The sequence below is a fragment of the Triturus cristatus genome, chromosome 6, assembly GCF_964204655.1.
Source record: "Triturus cristatus chromosome 6, aTriCri1.1, whole genome shotgun sequence".
Lineage (NCBI taxonomy): Eukaryota > Metazoa > Chordata > Amphibia > Caudata > Salamandridae > Triturus > Triturus cristatus.
In genome coordinates this window covers 667,513,270-667,531,925 of record NC_140589.1, presented here as the reverse complement: position 1 = coordinate 667,531,925, position 18,656 = coordinate 667,513,270, and the positions used below count along the sequence as shown (strand labels likewise).

Here is an 18,656-nt window from a genome sequence, read left to right as displayed (position 1 = left end):
GCCGGAATGACGCCGACCCGACCCCCACGGCCCAGAATGAGGCGAAGATCGCTCGACAACCCATGTGGTGGCGCCAGGGACGATCCAACCTCCGATGAGGCAGCCGCCTGTGGGGAGGGACGAGAGGGGCCCGGGGAGCGACGAGGGGTCCTCCCTTGGCCTTGACCCGGAGCGGGACGAGGAGGGTCCACCGACCCCTGTGGCTCCGCACGGACCAGCTGCTGCCGGCGCCTTAGCGGCGTCACCTCGGCCTTAGACAAGACCATCTTGTCAAAGGACCGAGAAGGGCTCAGGGATGCAACCCGAGCCCCTAGACCACCCGCGACACCACAGGGACCCTGCGGGAGTTTGCGGCGAGGCAGAGACGCCGTGGCCTGAAGGAGGTGCCCCAGTGGAGCCGCACCCCAACAGCACCACATTCTACAAGCCTGGATCCGACCCAGTCTGTGCCGGAGCCACTGGCGGCGCCGCGGAGGACCCTGCGCGAGGTGAGGGATCCACCAACGCCCCAGGAAGGGAAGGGGGAGGAGACGCCAGCGAGGTCTGAAAAGCTGCCGCGTAAGTCTCCATCTGGACTCTCGATGCCCCAACACCGGGAAACGGTGGATAGCACGATACGCGGGGCTGCATCACCTGCGGAGAGTCCATGCCCCCGGTAGGCCGACAACCAGCCCCCGGGGACGAACTGCGACACTTACCCACCGGGAAGCGATGCTCACGTGACATCGGAGAAAGGCGAGGGCGACGACCAAGGCCGGACCTGAAGCCGTCCGCCGAAGCAGACAGAGGGGAGGATGTCTACTTGGAGAGACGTGCCGAGAGAAGTTTCATGCGGCGCTCCAGCCGCTACTTCGGCTTCAACTTCTGGCACGCCGCACAATCCGAGGTGCCATGATCCTCCCCCAAACACCATATGCAAATGAGGTGAGGGTCCGTCGCCGACATAAGACGCCCACAAAACGTGCACGTTTTAAAGCCCGAAGGCATTCGCACACTGCTCCCACCAAAAAAGAATGGAAGAAAGGGGGGCCTAAAACAGCACGCGGAAAAGGAAAAAACTGACGTAGGCGCAGCAGGGCGGGTCTTATGTGACCTCGCTGACGTCACGTACGAGGACAACGCCTGGGCGGAGTTGCGTGCTGTCGCCCCGCCCCCGGTGTGCAGGGATGCTGTGGCAAAAGTTTCCGGATCCAGTCTCACGCCTGGGGATAATTCTACGTGAAGGAATCTGCGGCTAGTAGTCTATCAGATATACTTTTAAGGTCGCAACGACCGAAATAAAGTTTTCTGAACTGAACTGAGATTAGAGAACATTTAAAAGTGGTAGGCCTACAAGAAACACTTAAAAAAGGGCAGGCACATAGCTTAAATAAGTAGAGCAATATTTCACCTCAGACAAGAAGGGAAAGAGAATGAGCGGGCATCATAAAGATATCAGTGCCATCACTGTGCGCTAAAAGCATAATTGAAGTAAAGGAATGGCATTACATCATAATAAAGTATAAGTTAGAGGAACACTTTGACCATCTTCTTACTAAATGCACCAACTGTGGGTTGGTTGTAATCCCTTCATCCAACAGATAAGGAATACTACATTCCCATTCTCTGTCTGGATTTTCACAAGCATAGATAGCAAAAATGTTACCCTATAAGAATCTTTTCATAATGTGTAGTGCTGTAGATTCACAAACTTTACACCCATACTAACCTATCCTGCCACCACCACCAGAGTATTCTGACAGGTAAGTGCATCCCTATTCAGACCCAGGCACCCCTCATGGGGAGGAACAGAGCAATGACTAGCCTGTAGGAACAGGGATGATTACAATGTCAACGCAGATCTGGAGCCATTCTCAGCTAAGCCATCTTGGTCAGATGATGCCAATGCATATTATGCCTTCAGAGGACACCCTCCACCATAAAGCTAATATGCGTGTCCTGCAGTAGAAGGACATTTTTCCAACCTTATCTTGGCATGCCTCGAAATGACATGGAACACTAATCAGGGAACGAATACTAAATCATGGAATCTTTCCTGTCTGCTGCTAAAAGACAGGGAGATGAAACTTGAGGAGCTCTTCAAATAGGCGTGGCTAAGAAAACACATGGAGAAGAAATCTCCCTAATCTGGTAGTGAATCTGGATTTAAAGGGTACCCTAAACTACTAGCCAACATTTTAATGAACAGAAGAGAAATAACACAGATACTGACAGAACACAAGAGTTTTAAAAAGTTGATAAAGTTAACAAGTTGAATGTCTGATTTTTCCAAAAATCAAGCGGTAGATAGCAGAAAACCTAGTGGAAGAAGGGACAAAGAGAAAGCCTTTGGAGATTACTATTGATGGCAATATACCTCTGAAAAACTAGAAAGTCAGACTAAATGTTTACGCAGATATGAATTGCGTCTGATAGCCAACCAAGAAATTACTGCGAAGTAGAGGTTATTGCCATCAAATTCAACAAAGCAGAGAGGTTTTTCTAGAGAACTCCGTGGTTATGGGAACGTATACCGAGGGCATTTTCTTGCTTCCCACTAGTGACCCAAGACTAAATAACCAGTGAAATCCAATTAGATAAATGAATATAATACTTTTGGGCACTTCACTCTCTTGACAGCGAGGCCGTGCAGTCAAGGAGGCTCACCCTAGGTGTGGTAGGTGTTTGAAGCTCAGATACAGCATGTCAAAGTAATTAGCAATTAATAACATCTAGGTCTCATCAGTGCTGTATCTGTTATTCAGCTGGGTGCTAAGGACGTGTGAAATCAATGTTCACAGAGATACCCATTTGGTGCCTTCGATGTAAGGGTCATGGGCAAGCATTCAGCAATGGCAAACTTCCTGTGGTTTGGAGCTCGGGTGCTCTTTTCACACCTCATCCTCCCTCGACCCAAGCAGAAGAGACTTTTGCTACAGCTGAGGGGTTTAAGAAATTCTGCAATGAACTGCTCAGGTAACTAACAAGATGATGTCAGCTGCAGGCACCACAAATGAGGAAAACACTTTGTGGTTTTCCCCACAGGGGCGAACAAGAGCCCATCTCACCAGGATCATGGGGCATGGCGCCACAAGAAGGGTTTCTTCATGTTGGCAGAGATTGGAAACATGAAGTGTGTCTTTGAAATCTGAGCCCATCACCTTTCCAGCGACACTTTTCCCTTTGCGAAAAGTACCAGGAGATCACAGTGGGAGGAAATTATCTGGCATTTTCTCTAGACAGCAATGGAAGGTGGGGTGCTGGAAGAGGTCACAAAGGACATGACCTTCAACCCACCCCGGGGCAGCAACAATGTACTGGCCATACCTTTCTTCCAAAGCCACGAAGTCTGCCGATCTGATGATTGGAGCATTCTCTGATTCTGGAAGGAGAAGTAAGGCATCGGCACCTACTTTTCACTCTTTCCTCACAAACGCGTTGTGGGCACAACAGTATGCCCAAGAGCGCAGGTGGAATTTGTGGGGTGCTTGAGTTGTATACTGAATGTATTTTTTTTTATCAGATAGAATGGATCTGCAGCAAGACCCATTGAAATCAATGAAAATTTCAGGGGGTGGCTCGGCACGGAGGTGTAGAATGATTGTGACAAATATACTCAGATGGACAATTTAATGGGAGGCCTGTCTTTTTTTTTTTAGGAGTCAAAGAGGAGTTTAAGGTGAGCGACAGCCTACAATTTGTTTACCTGTCAAACTTAAGGGTTCACAAAGTAGGGTAAATTAAGTGGGTCTACAGAATGACACCACTAAAATCAATGGAAGAGCTCAACTTTTTGTAGTGGAAGGGACTGTACTTTCCCAAACGGAAACGGAAACCAACTCCCAAAATATAAGTGAGAAAAAATGAGATAAGTTGTGTGTGACTTAAAAAATCTTTTTATGCACATCCAAATAAAACGTTCCACATAGACCCCCGTTAAAGAAGGCGTCCTACTCTTGCACTCTGTTTGGGAAAGTGCTGATGATGACAAAATAAGCAAATTGGAGAGTACTTGACAACTGCTCCAAGGACGTTGCTTATGTGAGGCACTTCCCATTTTTTGTGTCTGAACACTTGTCAGTACCACCAGGGGAGGTTGGACTTGCGTTAACAATTTTAAAGACACACATGGGGGTTCTATGAATAGATATAAAACCCTTTCCCACTGACAGAGAAAAACATGCAGCACCCTTTGAATGCTCAATGTTCATGTGTAATGTGCAACAATGGCTTTTGTTGTTGATAGTATTGAGTGGAGAGTGCCCTTTGTTTGCCTGTTTTTCCTTCAAAGCTCCTCTTTGGTAAAAGAAATGGAAGATTCATTAGCCCAAGGAATGAATGCTCAGTATTGATGATCGGTCCATAATAGACACTATGTAGGCTTCTTGTACAAATGTCATGCCGCCATCTACAGGTATCCTAGTTAGACCATATTTGAGGCATACCCAATCTCACTCATATGTTACTATGCCTTGGAACGGTTTCAGACAATTCACATTCAAAAGAACTGCAATTACCACGGAAGCCACACAGCTGGTGATTGTTCTAAAATAAATTTCACCCCCCCTCCATCAAACAGCAGATGATATCCAACTTAAAAACAAAGTTACTCATTCTATAAGAGAAGCTCTTGGAAACAGCTGTAGTGGGAGATTGTACAGTGATATTATTGCTGTACGGAGAATCTCTTGGTAGGGAATAGCCATAAAATGAAGATGGGGGATTGTGCTGTTATTAATTTTAAGGCTCCGCAATTGGTTGTGTTTTTTGCTATATAGGCTAAATTGCACCGATGTTGTGGACAGAAATGTAAAAGGGATCACCTAGGCTATTACTACTAACCAATCAACTATGCAATTTCTGCGAATGTTTCTGCACATGGCCCAAACAAAGGGACATTTCTGACTGAGAACCTCAACCGGTTCACCCATCGACTATGTGGAGCAGGTAGACTGACGCCCAACCGTAGAGAGATTAGAAGGTACTGGATCGGTCACCCTTGACGTGTCTCCTCCTAGGACTTTACCAGCCCACAAGGTTATCATATCTGTAAATGATGGCTTCACTATTCAGTGTACAGAGGCTACTTCTATTTTGTTGACATTGAGGTCTAGCTCATCGAGGTCTGATTTATCAGAACATACTGTTTAAATAGATCACCTCTGAAACTACTGCCCAATATTGTAAGCGAATGTCTTGAAATGTGGCTGATCTTGCTAGCAAGTAGATTGATCTTCTCGGTCCACCTTAATCAATGAATGTAAAATCATATGTCTGCAGGAGACCTGGGTGCTTGAAGCTTTACATATAAATGTGCTTGTTTCTTTTGCCACCCCAGATGTTCCCTCTACTAGTGATCAGCACAAGGGTGGTTTGTTAACTTTTTTTTTAGTGTGTTTAGTAGGCAGGATCACTGAAATCAACTGCAACTCCCCTTATTTCCAGATTTTGCTCAGTAACATTTCTGCCAGGCAGTTTGTTGCTGTTCACTTCTATCACAATAACTTAAATCAGTATATTACTGAAATATCGAAGTCATTAGACTATGTACTTCGAAATGTACTTTGCAATTTAGAGGGGGATCCAGTAGTATTTTGGGCCGGTGGCTTTGATAGTAGACTATGCACCATTTAACGTGATGCAGTTTTTGACATCCCAGAAATGTTGATAGTGTGGATTATTTGCATTTTAATCATACCCCAAATGCAGTGCAATTCAACGGAAGTTTGAGTACTTGCCCTCCCTAAGGGGGCAATTCCAAGTGCCATTCTGTACCGCCCCATTACTTCACATTCTGAGATCATGTTTGTGCCCCTGTGGTACCACATCAGATAAGAATCATTAGCCTGATTGTGGCTCAAGATTGACTCTTAACAGAAATGGACTGGTTCCAACTCTATTCAGGCATTAATGATCAGAGGTGCAGAGACACTGACTTCCGTGAGAATGAGTTTGGATTTGATTGTAGCACTCTTGCAGATTTAGGCTTATTTTGAATGCTATCCATGGTAGGAAGCTGGCTCTGTAGAACAAGTTACTAACCTTCGGTAACGATGTATCTGTAAGAAACATTAGTTAGTTAGATTCCTCACCTTAGAATATCCCCAGGCGTCAGACTGGATCCGGAAGATTTTTCGTCAGCAATACCCCTTGCGCGTCGCTAGGCGTCGTCTGCGGCTCCGCGTCCGTCGTCGGCGTCGTGCGCCGGGATGACGTCGGAGTACTTAGACGCCGCCCTCGCGCGCTGACGTCAGTTCTTGTACATAGCCTTCCGCGCCAGGAACGCAGAGCCATGCAAAGACCGACACTGGTGCCAAAAATAAAATCTAGGGGCCTGAAAGGACAACCTTAACCCTAGATGTCAGTTCGCAGAACGGGGAGGATGGGAGGGTCGGTGAGGAATCTAACTAACTAATGTTTCTTACAGATACATCGTTACCGAAGGTTAGTAACTTGTTCATCTGAAAGAAACACGTTAGTTAGATTCCTCACCTTAGAATAGATACCCAAGCAATACCATCCCCGGTGGTGGGTCTGCGAACCAAGATCACACCAGAAAGTCCTGGAGGACAGAACGGCCAAAGAAGCCATCCCTCCGGACTTGGCTGTCAAGGCAATAATGCCTGGCAAACGTGTGTAGAGAAGCCCACGTCGCCGCCTGACAGATGTCCTGCAAAGGGACTCCCCGTCCCAAGGCAGTAGTAGCCGCCGTGGCCCGAGTAGAATGGGCGCGCAGCCCAACAGGAGGGTCCTTTTTAGCCAAGGAATAGCAGATTTTTATACACAAAACGACCCACCGAGAGATGGTTCGTTTGTGCACAGCTTTCCCCTTCTTAGCGCCCACGTACCCAACAAAAAGCTGGTCGTCCACCCGGAACTGTTTTGTGCGGTCCAGATAGAAGGAGAGCGCACGTTTTGGGTCCAGACGGTGGAGCCTCTCTTCCTCTTTGGAAGGATGCGGAGGCGGAAAGAAGGTGGGCAAGGTGACAGACTGCCCAAGGTGAAATGGAGTCACCACTTTAGGAAGAAAAGAGGGACGAGGCCGAAGGACAACCTTGTCCGGATGAACAGATAGAAAAGGAGGCTTTGAAGATAAAGCCTGGAGCTCACTCACCCGTCTAGCCGAGGTGATGGCTACCAGAAAAGCAGTCTTTAGAGTTAGAAGACGAAGAGGGCAATTGTGAAGAGGCTCGAAGGGAGCGCACATCAGGAATGTCAAAACCAGATTCAAGTCCCACTGAGGCATTACAAAAGGGACATGAGGGAACGTGTGTGTAATGCCTTTGAGAAAGCGTGTAACCACAGGGGACTTGAAAAGAGAAGGCTGATCAGGAAGCCGCAAGAAGGCGGAGATGGCAGCAAGATAACCTTTCAGGGTGCCCAGGGCAGAGCCCTGCCGGGCCAGAGAAAGAAGGAAGAGGAGAACCTCAGAAAGAGGGGCGGAAAGGGGATCCACAGCCTTTGCTGTGCACCATGCCACAAATTTGTTCCACCGGCAGGCGTATACCGACTTTGTGGAGGGACGCCTGGCTGCCAGAATGATATCACAGACTTCAGGAGGCAAGTCAAATGGCATCAACTGCCGCCGCTCAATCTCCACGCATGGAGGTGGAGGCTGGACAGGTTCGGGTGGAGGACCGTCCCCTGCTGCTGCGACAGAAGATCCTCCCGAAGGGGCAGACGTATCGGGGGATCGGTCAACAGACTGAGTAGCTCGGGATACCAGTATCTTCGTGCCCAATCCGGAGCCACCAAGATGACTTGGGCCCGGTCGCGCCTGATCTTCTTCAGCACTCTGGGCAGAAGTGGTATAGGCGGAAAGGCGTACAACAGACCGCAACTCCACTCGTGACGAAAAGCGTCGCCGAGCGAGTGCCGCCTTGGAAATTCCAACGCGCAGAACTGCTGACATTGCGCGTTCTCTTCGGTGGCGAATAGATCTAACCAAGGCTCTCCCCACTGCTGAAAGAGGCCTTGCACCACTTCGGAGTTCAGACGCCATTCGTGATCCATCATGCACCGGCGGCTGAGTTCGTCTGCTCTGGCGTTCAGAGAGCCCGCCAGATGTTGAACCACCAGGGTGACGCCCTGGTGTTCCAGCCATGTCCAGAGGCGCAGAGCCTCCTGACAAAGGGTCCACGACCCCACCCCGCCCTGTTTGTTGCAGTACCACATGGCGGTGGTGTTGTCCGTGAACACCTGCACGACACTTCCCCTGACAGAGGGAAGGAAGGCTTTCAGTGCAAGCCGGATCGCTCTCAACTCCAACAGGTTGATGTGGAGACGAGACTCCGCCGGAGACCAGAGGCCTCTGATCTCCGCCTCTCCCATATGGCCACCCCAACCCAGGAGGGACGCATCCGTCACTACGACATGCTCCGGTTGGGGAAGGGAGAGGCTCTTGCCCTTGACCCACTCGCGGTCCGTGAGCCACTACTGCAACTGCTGTGCAGTGCCCTCCGAGATCAAGACATGGTCGGACAGGTTGCCGTGATGCTGGGCCCACTGAAACTTCAGGTCCCACTGCAGAGCCCGCATGCGCCGCCTGGCGTGATGCACTAGTAGGATGCAGGAAGCCATCAGCCCCAGAAGCCGCAACACTAGCCTGACCGAAACCCGGGATAGAGGCCGAAAGATGGGAATCAGGGCCTGTATATCCCGGACCCGCTGTTCCGGTGGATGGACCCGGAACTGCGCCGAATCGAGAACCGCTCCGATGAAGAGGAGCTTCTGAGAGGGACTCAAGTGTGACTTCGGCACGTTGATGGAAAACCCCAGCAAATGCAGGAGATCCGCCGTAGTCTGGAGGTGGGAGACGACTGCCTGGGGCGAGCCCGCCTTCAACAACCAGTCGTCGAGATAGGGGAAGACTGGGACCCCTGATCTGCGCAGATGAGCTGCGACCACCGCCATCACTTTCGTGAACACCCGAGGGGCACTGGTGAGGCCGAAGGGGAGCACGGTAAACTGAAAGTGCTCTTGGCCCACCGTGAACCGCAGGTAACGCCGGTGGGCCGGCAGGACGGGGATATGGAAATATGCGTCCTGCAAGTCCAACGCTACCATCCAGTCTCCAGGGTCTAGGGCAGCTAAAACCTGAGCCAACGTTAGCATCTTGAACCTTTCCTTTCGGAGGAAGGCATTGACGTTCCGGAGGTCCAAGATAGGGCGCAGGCCCCCCTTGCCCTTCTTGGGAACCAGAAAGTAGTGGGAATAACAACCACGACCTACTTCTGGACTCGGAACGCGCTCGACGGCCCCCTTGGCCAAGAGAGCCGAAACTTCCTCGCGGAGAAGATCCAAATGATCCCCCGAGATACGGTGGTGCTGTGGTGGCATGGCTGGAGGGGTCGTCTCGAAGGGGAGGGAGTAGCCCCTTCGGACGATTTGCAGCACCCACCTGTCCGATGTTATGGACCGCCAGTGGAGCAGGTGATGGCGAACTCTGCCGCCCACTGGCGTGGTATGGGCCTGAAAGCTCGGACTAGGAAGGCTTTGAGGCGGATGCTGCCGGGGTGGATGTGGGCTGACCACGTCGGCCTCCATTTCCGCCACGGCGGAAGCCACGTCCGCGACCGCGCGCAGGTTGGTTCTGCGGCTGGTGGCTCTGCGGACGTGAGGAGGCGCCCCTTCCTTGGCCACGAAAGGGGCGAAAAGCGGAGGTGTGCGCCCGCGGAGCCGAGAGGCCCAAGGACTTGGCCGTAGCCCGGGAGTCCTTAAAGCGGTTCAGCGCACTGTCCGCCTTCTCACCAAACAGGCGAGTGCCATCAAAGGGCATGTCCATGAGGGTGTTCTGGACATCCCCGGAAAATGACGTGGACCGCATCCAGGCGTGGCGGCGGAGCGCCACCGTGGTGGAAATCGCCCGACCTAGCGAGTCCGTGGTGTCAAGCCCACATCTTATGGCGTGCCGTGCTGCATCCCTCCCATCGGCCAGAGCCTGGGAAAGACGTGGCCGGACCTCCTCCGGACACAGGGGCAGCACGTCCTCCACCGTATCCCACAGGGAATGGGAATAACGGTCCAAGAGACAGGCGGTATTTAAGGACCGCAGGCCCAAACTAAGGGACGAGAACAGTTTCTTGCCAAACTGCTCGAGTCTCTTGGAATCCCGGTCCGGCGGAGCGGTCGGGAAGGAGGATTGGGAAGTAGAGGCCTGGATAACCAGACTCTCGGGGGTGGGGTGTTGGGACAGGAAGCTGGGGTCGCCCGGAGCAGGGCGGTGGCGCCTGGCAACGTTCCTATCCACAGGAGGAACTGTGGAGGGCTTGGACCAGGTGCCCTGCAGAACGTCAGTGAGGGCCTCGTTAAACGGCAGCAGAGGCTCAGTGGAGCTTGCTGAGGTTTGAAGCACCTCAGTGAGGATGTTGGTCCTCACAGCCACGGCAGGCAACTCGAGCCCAAGGGCCTCAGCCGCCTTGCGCAGCACCACAGAAAATGCTGCACCCTCCTCCGAAGCCACGGTCGGAGGAGAAGTGAATCCAGCGTCTGGCGAGGTGTCCAGCCCGCTGGCCTCCCCCAGTTCATCTGCCCAGTCCTGAGAAAGCTGTGACTGAACAGCCAGAGGGTCCTCGAACCCCTCCCAGTCGCCCCCTTCTTCCGATTCCTGATAAACAGGAGGAATGATCGGAACCGGACTGTAGAGATGGTAGGTCTCTAGCGGCGTCGGATGCGGCGTCGGCGGACGCCGTGCCGGCGTCGGGTCCGGATGAGGGCTAAACTGGGGCGTCGGCGTCACAGGCGTCGGCGTCGGCGGCGCCGGTGACGGCGTCGGTGGTTCAGGCGTCGGCGCCGGTGGAGGAGTGACAAGGTCAACCGGCGTCGACTGGGGCCCAGGCATGGGCCCCGCGGGGACCTGCGGCGTCGAGACCGGAGTCGTCGACGGCGCCGGGGCCGGAGCCGCCGGCACGCGAGGTCGCCCAGTCGAGCCCGCGGGGCCCGAAGGCGCGCCAGCGGGCGTCGACGGCGGGGCCAGGCTCCTCATGGCCGAGAGGAAGGCGCTGATCTCCGCCGGCGCCGCGTCAGCCCCAGGGACCGGAAGGTATGGGGGCGGACGCGGCACCTGCGGCTCCGCCGGAGCCGCGGGGGTGGAACCACTTGGACCCTCGGCCGAGTCGCGCGACCGGCGAGGGGAGTCCGAAGAGCGATGTCGCCTCTTGGACTTCTTTGAGTGCTTGGACTTACCCGACGACTTGGAGCCCGACGATCGATGGTGGCGTCGGCTAGGGCTCCGCGAGCGATCCTTGGACCTCCTCCTGGACCGGGATCGCGCACGACGCGGAGCCGAGTGGCGAAGCTCGAGAAGCTTGCGGGACCGCTCCCGCCTAGCCTTCGAAGTCAGGGCCTGGCAGTCGTTGCACGACTCCGCGTCGTGGTCGAGGCCTAAGCAATAGAGGCACCGGCGGTGGTGATCGGTCACCGACATCAGTCGATGACAGTCTTCACAAGCCTTGAACCCAGGCATCCTACCGGCACCAGATGTCGACAGACAGGGATCAAAAATGATCAAAAAGAGTTAGTCAAAAAAGACTAAAAGGGGTAGCTCTCCCGGATCTGCGCTTACTGGCGCGGAAAAAAGAAGAACTGACGTCAGCGCGCGAGGGCGGCGTCTAAGTACTCCGACGACGTCATCCCGGCGCACGACGCCGACGACGGACGCGGAGCCGCAGACGACGCCTAGCGACGCGCAAGGGGTATTGCTGACGAAAAATCTTCCGGATCCAGTCTGACGCCTGGGGATATTCTAAGGTGAGGAATCTAACTAACGTGTTTCTTTCAGATTATACTATACCAAAGTAAGATATAGTGTGCACAGAGTCCAGAAGATCCCCAGATGTATAGCAGAGGCTAAAATACTTGCCTCCTTCCACAGCTCAATTTAGTTAACTTCATTTCTTCTTTTTCTTTCTGCAATCAATGAGAGTTAATTTGATTTCTAGCTATTTGGTTCCCTCCCCTAAACACCCACTACCCAAGCGCTATTTGTTCATCTCTCCCTCGTGTGCTGCTTTGTCCCTCCTCTCCACATGGCATTCTTTTTATTTCTATTATCTTAAAAAATGTGGTTACTCAAGCAACCAGAGAGAGTTCTGGTGTTGCTGATCACTCTCTCTCTCTTGCAGGATGTTTGCTGATTGGACAGCGGCAGTGCTACGAAGGTTCTGCAAATTGTTTCATTGCCGGTTTGTTTCTTTTTCGGATATTTGCAAGGACTTCAGGGTAAGAAACAGAGAGCTCCACACAAGCCACACCACCCTGGAATGTCTCAGGGGTCTAGTAAAATGAAATATCTGAATTCTGAGGGGTTCCCTCAGTGCCAGGGGACCCATGACCCCAATAATGCATTTTCCAACATTCCAAGAATCAATATAATAAAAGCAAAAATCTTAATATATCCACAGTCTGTTTTGGACATTTCTTGTCCCGAGCAATAAGTATACAAATACAAAAATACATTTGTTTTTAACTACTGATTTTGCCAATATAATTGGCCTCCAATTTTACATCAGTGTGCACTAAATCTCATTTTGATAAAAGGCCCTTGAGACACCTTGGTTTGTGAATCGCTCAAACTGTAGAGTGGTAAAATAACTGAGCTCCTCAGACTCTTGGGGACATATACAAATGCATAACTTCCTTCAATAATCATTTTGTATTCATTATTGTTTTCCTAACAATGTGATGTGTGGCGTTTACACACTAAAAACGCATTGCAAGCCATTGTTAGGCTGTTAACCAAAGGAAAAGGAAAAACCAAGTGTTTGATTGGTTCTGATGCTCCGTCCATCACCACCCCCTTTTGTACCGCTTTGTTCGCCATAAGTTGGCAGGGTATGCTCAGACGTGAGTCCCTTGCTCACTTTGCCACTGGATTCAAGCAAGCCTGGCTGAAGACGGCTGAAATGCCAGAAACCGGTCCTAGGAAGCTTGTTTCCGGTCCAGGGAAGGCATGGCTTGGCAGTTCGGGCTGGACTGTTCCCATGAGGCACAGGGTCAGACTGATTTGCATATGGCCATGTCTGAACTGGGGTGGCAGAGTGGGCTAAAGAACGGTGATGGATCAAACCCAGATCTGTTGACTGGGTGTGAGTGTTTGATTGGTTCTGATGCTTCGTCCATCACCACCCCCTTTTGGACCGCATTGATAGGCTGTTGGCTTTGGTTAGCACATTTTGTTTAAAAACTGCAAACACTATGTAACTCAGTAAATAGATAAGTCTAATGGACATAACATTATATTTAATTTCATAGATTGACCTGCAGTACAACATACAAATTAAGAACTAGTTACCCATTTCTTTTTTTTACTAGGAATTTTTTGTAATCGATTTTTCTTTTATCAGTATTTAGAAAAAAAATTGCAGTTTACAGAATTTACCCCCGGCAGTGCTCAGTCTAATTTTCAAACATGTATAGCTTTCTAGGTTGACCAACTGGATTGACAATGTTTTACCCTACAAAATGTCAGTAGGAAAAAACGAAAAAATAGAAAATATTGACCACCACTTAGAAAATTCTGACTGGTTATGAAAGTTGGCAAGATACCGATGTTAATCCATCAAACTTTTTAGTGATTACATTAAAAAAAATTAACGATCTCACACACCACTTTCTTTCCAATTTATTATTAAAATTGAAATGTCATATAATAGCTATCTTAACAGGCCCCTTGGAGAAATCACAAACCTTGGGTACTTTTACAACCCCAAGTGGGGAAAAACCAGAATGCATATTTGGTCTGAATGTTAGTTTTTAGCTAACAAAGGGCTCTAACTGACGGGCTCAGATGTTAAATAGAGGGCTCAGAACAGGGAGACAGGAAGCATGGGGAGGGGGGGGGGGGGGGGGACGACTCCAAGCGGAAACTCTATTGAAGGGTAGGTAATGGTTATGCTAAAGACAAGCCACACAAAGAAAAACAGAATTCAGATGTGTGTGATAATTCCAGATGTGAAGACTCTGGGTGCAAATGCTCTAATGGTCCAAACGTAGAAGCACAGTGACAGCGCAGCCGCTCAGTTCCAGTACACCAGGTAAAAATAAATCAGACTTTGACTACACTCTAAAGCACACACTTTGGTAAAAAAAATCTCTAGAAATAAGTCACAATAGCCAAGAATGAGCAGGCAAACTTACTAAGTACAACAAAGAGGCCAGAAGGGCAACAAGTTGATGATCTGATATGCAACTGAATACACAAATAACCATATATGAATACACAAACACATATTTCTTTCTGCATGCATATCTATTTTCACAATTGACAAATATTAATTACAGTCAACAGGGACAGAGAAAGCAAGAGGTGTACACCTAGCAAGACTGACTGATATATCATTAAGTAGTATATAGTGAGTTCTACCAAAGCTTTCTGAACCTTATTGATACCTTTATGCAAGTTATTAGACATATTCACAGACAATACACCAAACGCCCAAACAAACATCATTGGCAAAGATTATAAACCCAAATCTCAAAACAGAAAATCACCATAAACCAACAATATTTATTCAAGAACAAAACTGTTATAAGGCATGAGGTAGACAAGCCAGGCAGGCTTTAGTGTTACGCATCACTCTACCTACCCGTTTTCGAGAAGGAGTTTGTTTTTTTATTCATCCTGTGGATAAGTCCAATAATTGCTTCAACTTTATTCAGAAGGTCTGTGCCATTATTTCGATTGCGGTCATCAACCGATTTGGGTTTACAATGTAGACTGAAAGAACTCCAGGCACGGAGCAGCACATCACAATCTTCTGGAAAGATATCTGTAGCCAGAAGACTATCCCTGATGAGAGCACTCAAAAACTCTTCCACCTTCTCCAAAAGGCACTGCCATGGTCTGTTGAGGTCGGCCTGTAACAATCAATGGTGCAACATCATTAGAACAAAGAAACTGAATTGGAATACAAGAAAGAGTCATAAGATCTGGTTTACTGCTTCGAGACATATTTCAATTTCCTCAAACTTGCTGGAAATCAATGGTCGATTTACCCACAAAGCATTTTAAAGGCAATAAAAAGACCCAGGACTAAGAAATGTTAACAACCGGAATTGTCATTAAGTAGGTCTTTACAACAGTTGATAATTGAATGATTTTCCACATTGGAAGTCTAAGCATTTCTGTTTCACAAAGCAGAGAATGAAACTAACCCAATGTAAATTTCACAATTTAGAAATCATTTTAAGCTAACCTACACCCAGATTATTACAAACTTTAGGAGCAGCCTCACAATACCCAGAACCCTTCACAATCTTTTTTTGATCTGGTTTTTCCATTATATTCAGCCAGCTGCTACACCTTTAATTACAGGGGAATGAGAGCTAATACTGTATGTATCTTACTATGCAGACATTGAAATCTGTATGATTGCAACAGCCTTTCTACACTGCCTTTTCCTCTGCACCCCTTAGATCACTGGTTTTTAATCTTTTGACTTCTGTGAACCCCCACATAATCATGACCTGAACCGGGAGACCCCCACTGAATTATTACTGGAATCTGGGGATCCCAACGGAATCATTACTGGAAGCGGGGAACCGTGGCCTAAACATGTTTGATTATTTGAACCGCGAAACAATACAATACACAAAAACTAAAGAAACAAGGTTTTAGCAAATAAATACAAAAAATAATAAAATATTTTATTTAATTCACAAATTGATTTTAAAAAGTCAAAATTTACATTTTAATAGAAAGGTTGGAGCCTTTCTGAATTCAACTGATACTACTCCTCATCCATAATATATTTTGATTGATGAATTTGGACTGCTCCACGAATCCATCTGAGGATACTAAAGTTATTTTTAGGCTCCAATTTCAAATTTCTTCACATTTACAGAACGTTTTAGAATTTTAAATTTGTATTTGGCTTCTTTTTTTATACACACATCTGTTATTATTTAATTTTCTAAGCAGTCGCGAACCCCAGAGTAGGTTTCGCTGACCCACAGGATTCACCGGACCACAGGTTGAACAACTGCCCTGTATCACTACACGGACAAAAAGATAACAGTTTTGTGGTTGCCACAGAGGATAATACAGACAAAAATGATTCCACAATCCTACTCCAAGGCACATTTTGAGTTTAGAAGACCATAACCATTCTCACTTACTTTGAATAAAGGGCACTCTTTCGTCCTGCGGCTGTGATGGTACATCTCCACAGGATGGTTCACTTCACTTTTTTGCCCATTTTATGATACCCCTAGAAAATCCTTCTTAATCCCCATCTTAAAACAGGCAAAATGTATACAAGTTCGGCCCGCCTTTTTATTCCTCCAGATGTTGATGGGTAATACAGTCTTTCATGTGTTAATTATTTTTTAATATGCCATCAGGCTTAGGGCGAGCTGTGACTAACTCACTTGTACCTTGTCTTTATTTTGGTTTTATGTATTTTTATGCTAACTGCCTATCGAATCAATTAGGTTTTTAACTGATTTTTAGCTGCAATAAGTATGTTTAAAATCATTTCTCGAGATGCCATAATCGGGTTTAATCCAGTCAGTATCTCCTCTAGCAGATGGAGATGGTGTATTAACTACCTACGTTTCTGATGTCCGCATGTGATTACGGCCAGTATAGCCATCTTGTTTTACACAAGTGTGGTATATATTTACAGAGTGACTAGTACTAATATTTGTTCCTGAAGAATGCCTATGAAATCCAATTGGAGTCTAAGAAAGGCAGAAACATGTTGACCTCTAAAGGGTTATATTTGTTTTGAACCTCCAGTCCTCTTATTTTTTTATATTACTGAATAAATAATTTGAGCCCTTGAGATAGTTTTAACCTATCACGCACACTTTTCACTGCACTCTACCCCTTACTCACCTACACTGCCTTGTGGCATCACCTTGTTTGAAAACACCTCAGTTCCTCTCCACCCATTGCATTAGGTGGAGAGTCGTAGCCCACTTCTGGGACCTTGCGGCCCCAATGTGAGGAGGGAGCCCAATGATGAAGCATATCACCCTTGGGTGAGTTAGGGTTCTAGTCCTTAAAAAGGACTACTACCCTTTGCTCCTAATAAAACAACCCCTGTTTTTAGCAGAACGTATCTTTAGTGACAAGATATCACAGCCTTCGGATGGAAGGTTGAAAGCTGTATACTGCCACCGCTCAATCTCCATGAAAGGAGGTGGAGACTGGCCAGGTTCGGGAGAAGAACCGTCCTCTGTTGCTGTGACAGAAGATCCTCTGATCTGATCGGAAGATAAATGGCCATGCTCAGAAGGTCAAATACCACTCTTCATGCCCAAACCGGAGTGACAAGAATGATTTGAGTCTGGTCGTGCTTGATCCTTGTGAGCACTCTGGGTAGAAGTGGTACAGGCGGAAAGGCATAGATGAGGCCTAAGCACCACTCGTGACGAAAAGCGTTACTGAGCGAGCCCCACCTTGGAAACTCCAACTGCTGACATTGCGCGTTTTCTTCGAGGCGAACAATCTAACGAAGGGTCACCCTGCCGCTGAAAGAGACCTTGTGTCACCTCCAGATGAGGACGTCATTCGTGACCGACCAGGCACCGACGACGGAGTTCATCCGCTCTGGCGTTCAGAGAACCTGCCAGGTGGTGACCCACCAGGGTTATGCTGTGATGTTCCAGCCATGTCCAGAGGTGGAGAGCCTCCTGACAAAGTGTCCAAGACCCAACCCTGCCCTGCAATACCACATGGCGGTGGTGTTATCCATGATCACCTGCACCACTTTTTTTGATAGAGGGAAGGAGTGGGTCCAGTGCCAGTCTGATTGCCCAGATATCCAAGAGTTTGATATGGAGAACAGATGCCTGTGATCTCCGCCTCTCCCAGGTGGCCGCCCGATCCCAGGACTGGTGCATCCATCATCACGGTTAGATCTGGTTGGGGAAGGGAGAGGGATCTGCCTCTGACCCAATCTTCGTTCGTGAGCTACAACTGCAATTGTTGTGCAGTTCTCTCCGAGATTGGGATATAGTCAGAACGATTCCCCTGATGCTGCGCCCACTGGAACTTTATGTCCCACTGCAGAGCCCGCACATGCTACCTGGCATGATCCACCAGCAGGAGGCCATGAGGCCCAGCAGCCGTAGAGTCATTCTCACCGAAATCCGGGACAGAGGCTTTACCATCAGTATCATAGCCCGAAAATCCAGCCCTCGCTGCTCAGGAGGATAGGCCCGAAACTGCACTGTGTTCAGAACCGCCACGATGAAAGGGAGCATCTGAGAGGGAGTCAGGTGTGACTTTGGCACGTTGATAGTGAACCCAGCAAGTGCAGGACGTCCGCCGTAGTCTGGAGGACGGGAGACGACAGCACAGGGCGAGCTCACCTTCAACAGCCAGTCGAGATAGGAGAAGACTGGAACCCCTAAACTGCACAGATGAGTTGCAACCACTACCATCACCTTTGTGAACACCCAAGGGGCACTGGTAAGGCCAAAGGGGAGAATGGTAAACTGAAAGTGCTCGTGGCCCACCATGACCCGAAAGTAAAGTCTGTGGGCAGGCAGGAAAGGGGATATGGAAATAAGCGTCCTGCAAATCAAACGCTACCATCCAGTCTTCTTGGTCAAGGGCAGAAAGGACCTGGGCCAAAGTGAGCATCTTGAACTTCTCCTTTCGGAGAAAGAAGTTATGGTTCTGGAGGTCTAATATATGACAAAGGCCTTTGTCCTTCTTGGTGACCTAA

At 48.9% G+C, this 18,656-nt stretch overlaps 1 protein-coding gene across 1 annotated transcript in view; it reads right to left on the bottom strand.

The window, feature by feature from the left end:
- The window catches only part of MDN1 (midasin AAA ATPase 1), a 2,002,810-nt gene that overhangs the window by 1,110,781 nt on the left and 873,373 nt on the right, over nt 1-18,656 (bottom strand). Inside the window, exon 43 of the mRNA XM_085611158.1 lies at nt 14,565-14,835. Within this exon, the coding sequence (XP_085467284.1) occupies nt 14,565-14,835 (271 nt within the window). The remainder of the gene's footprint in view (nt 1-14,564; nt 14,836-18,656) is intronic.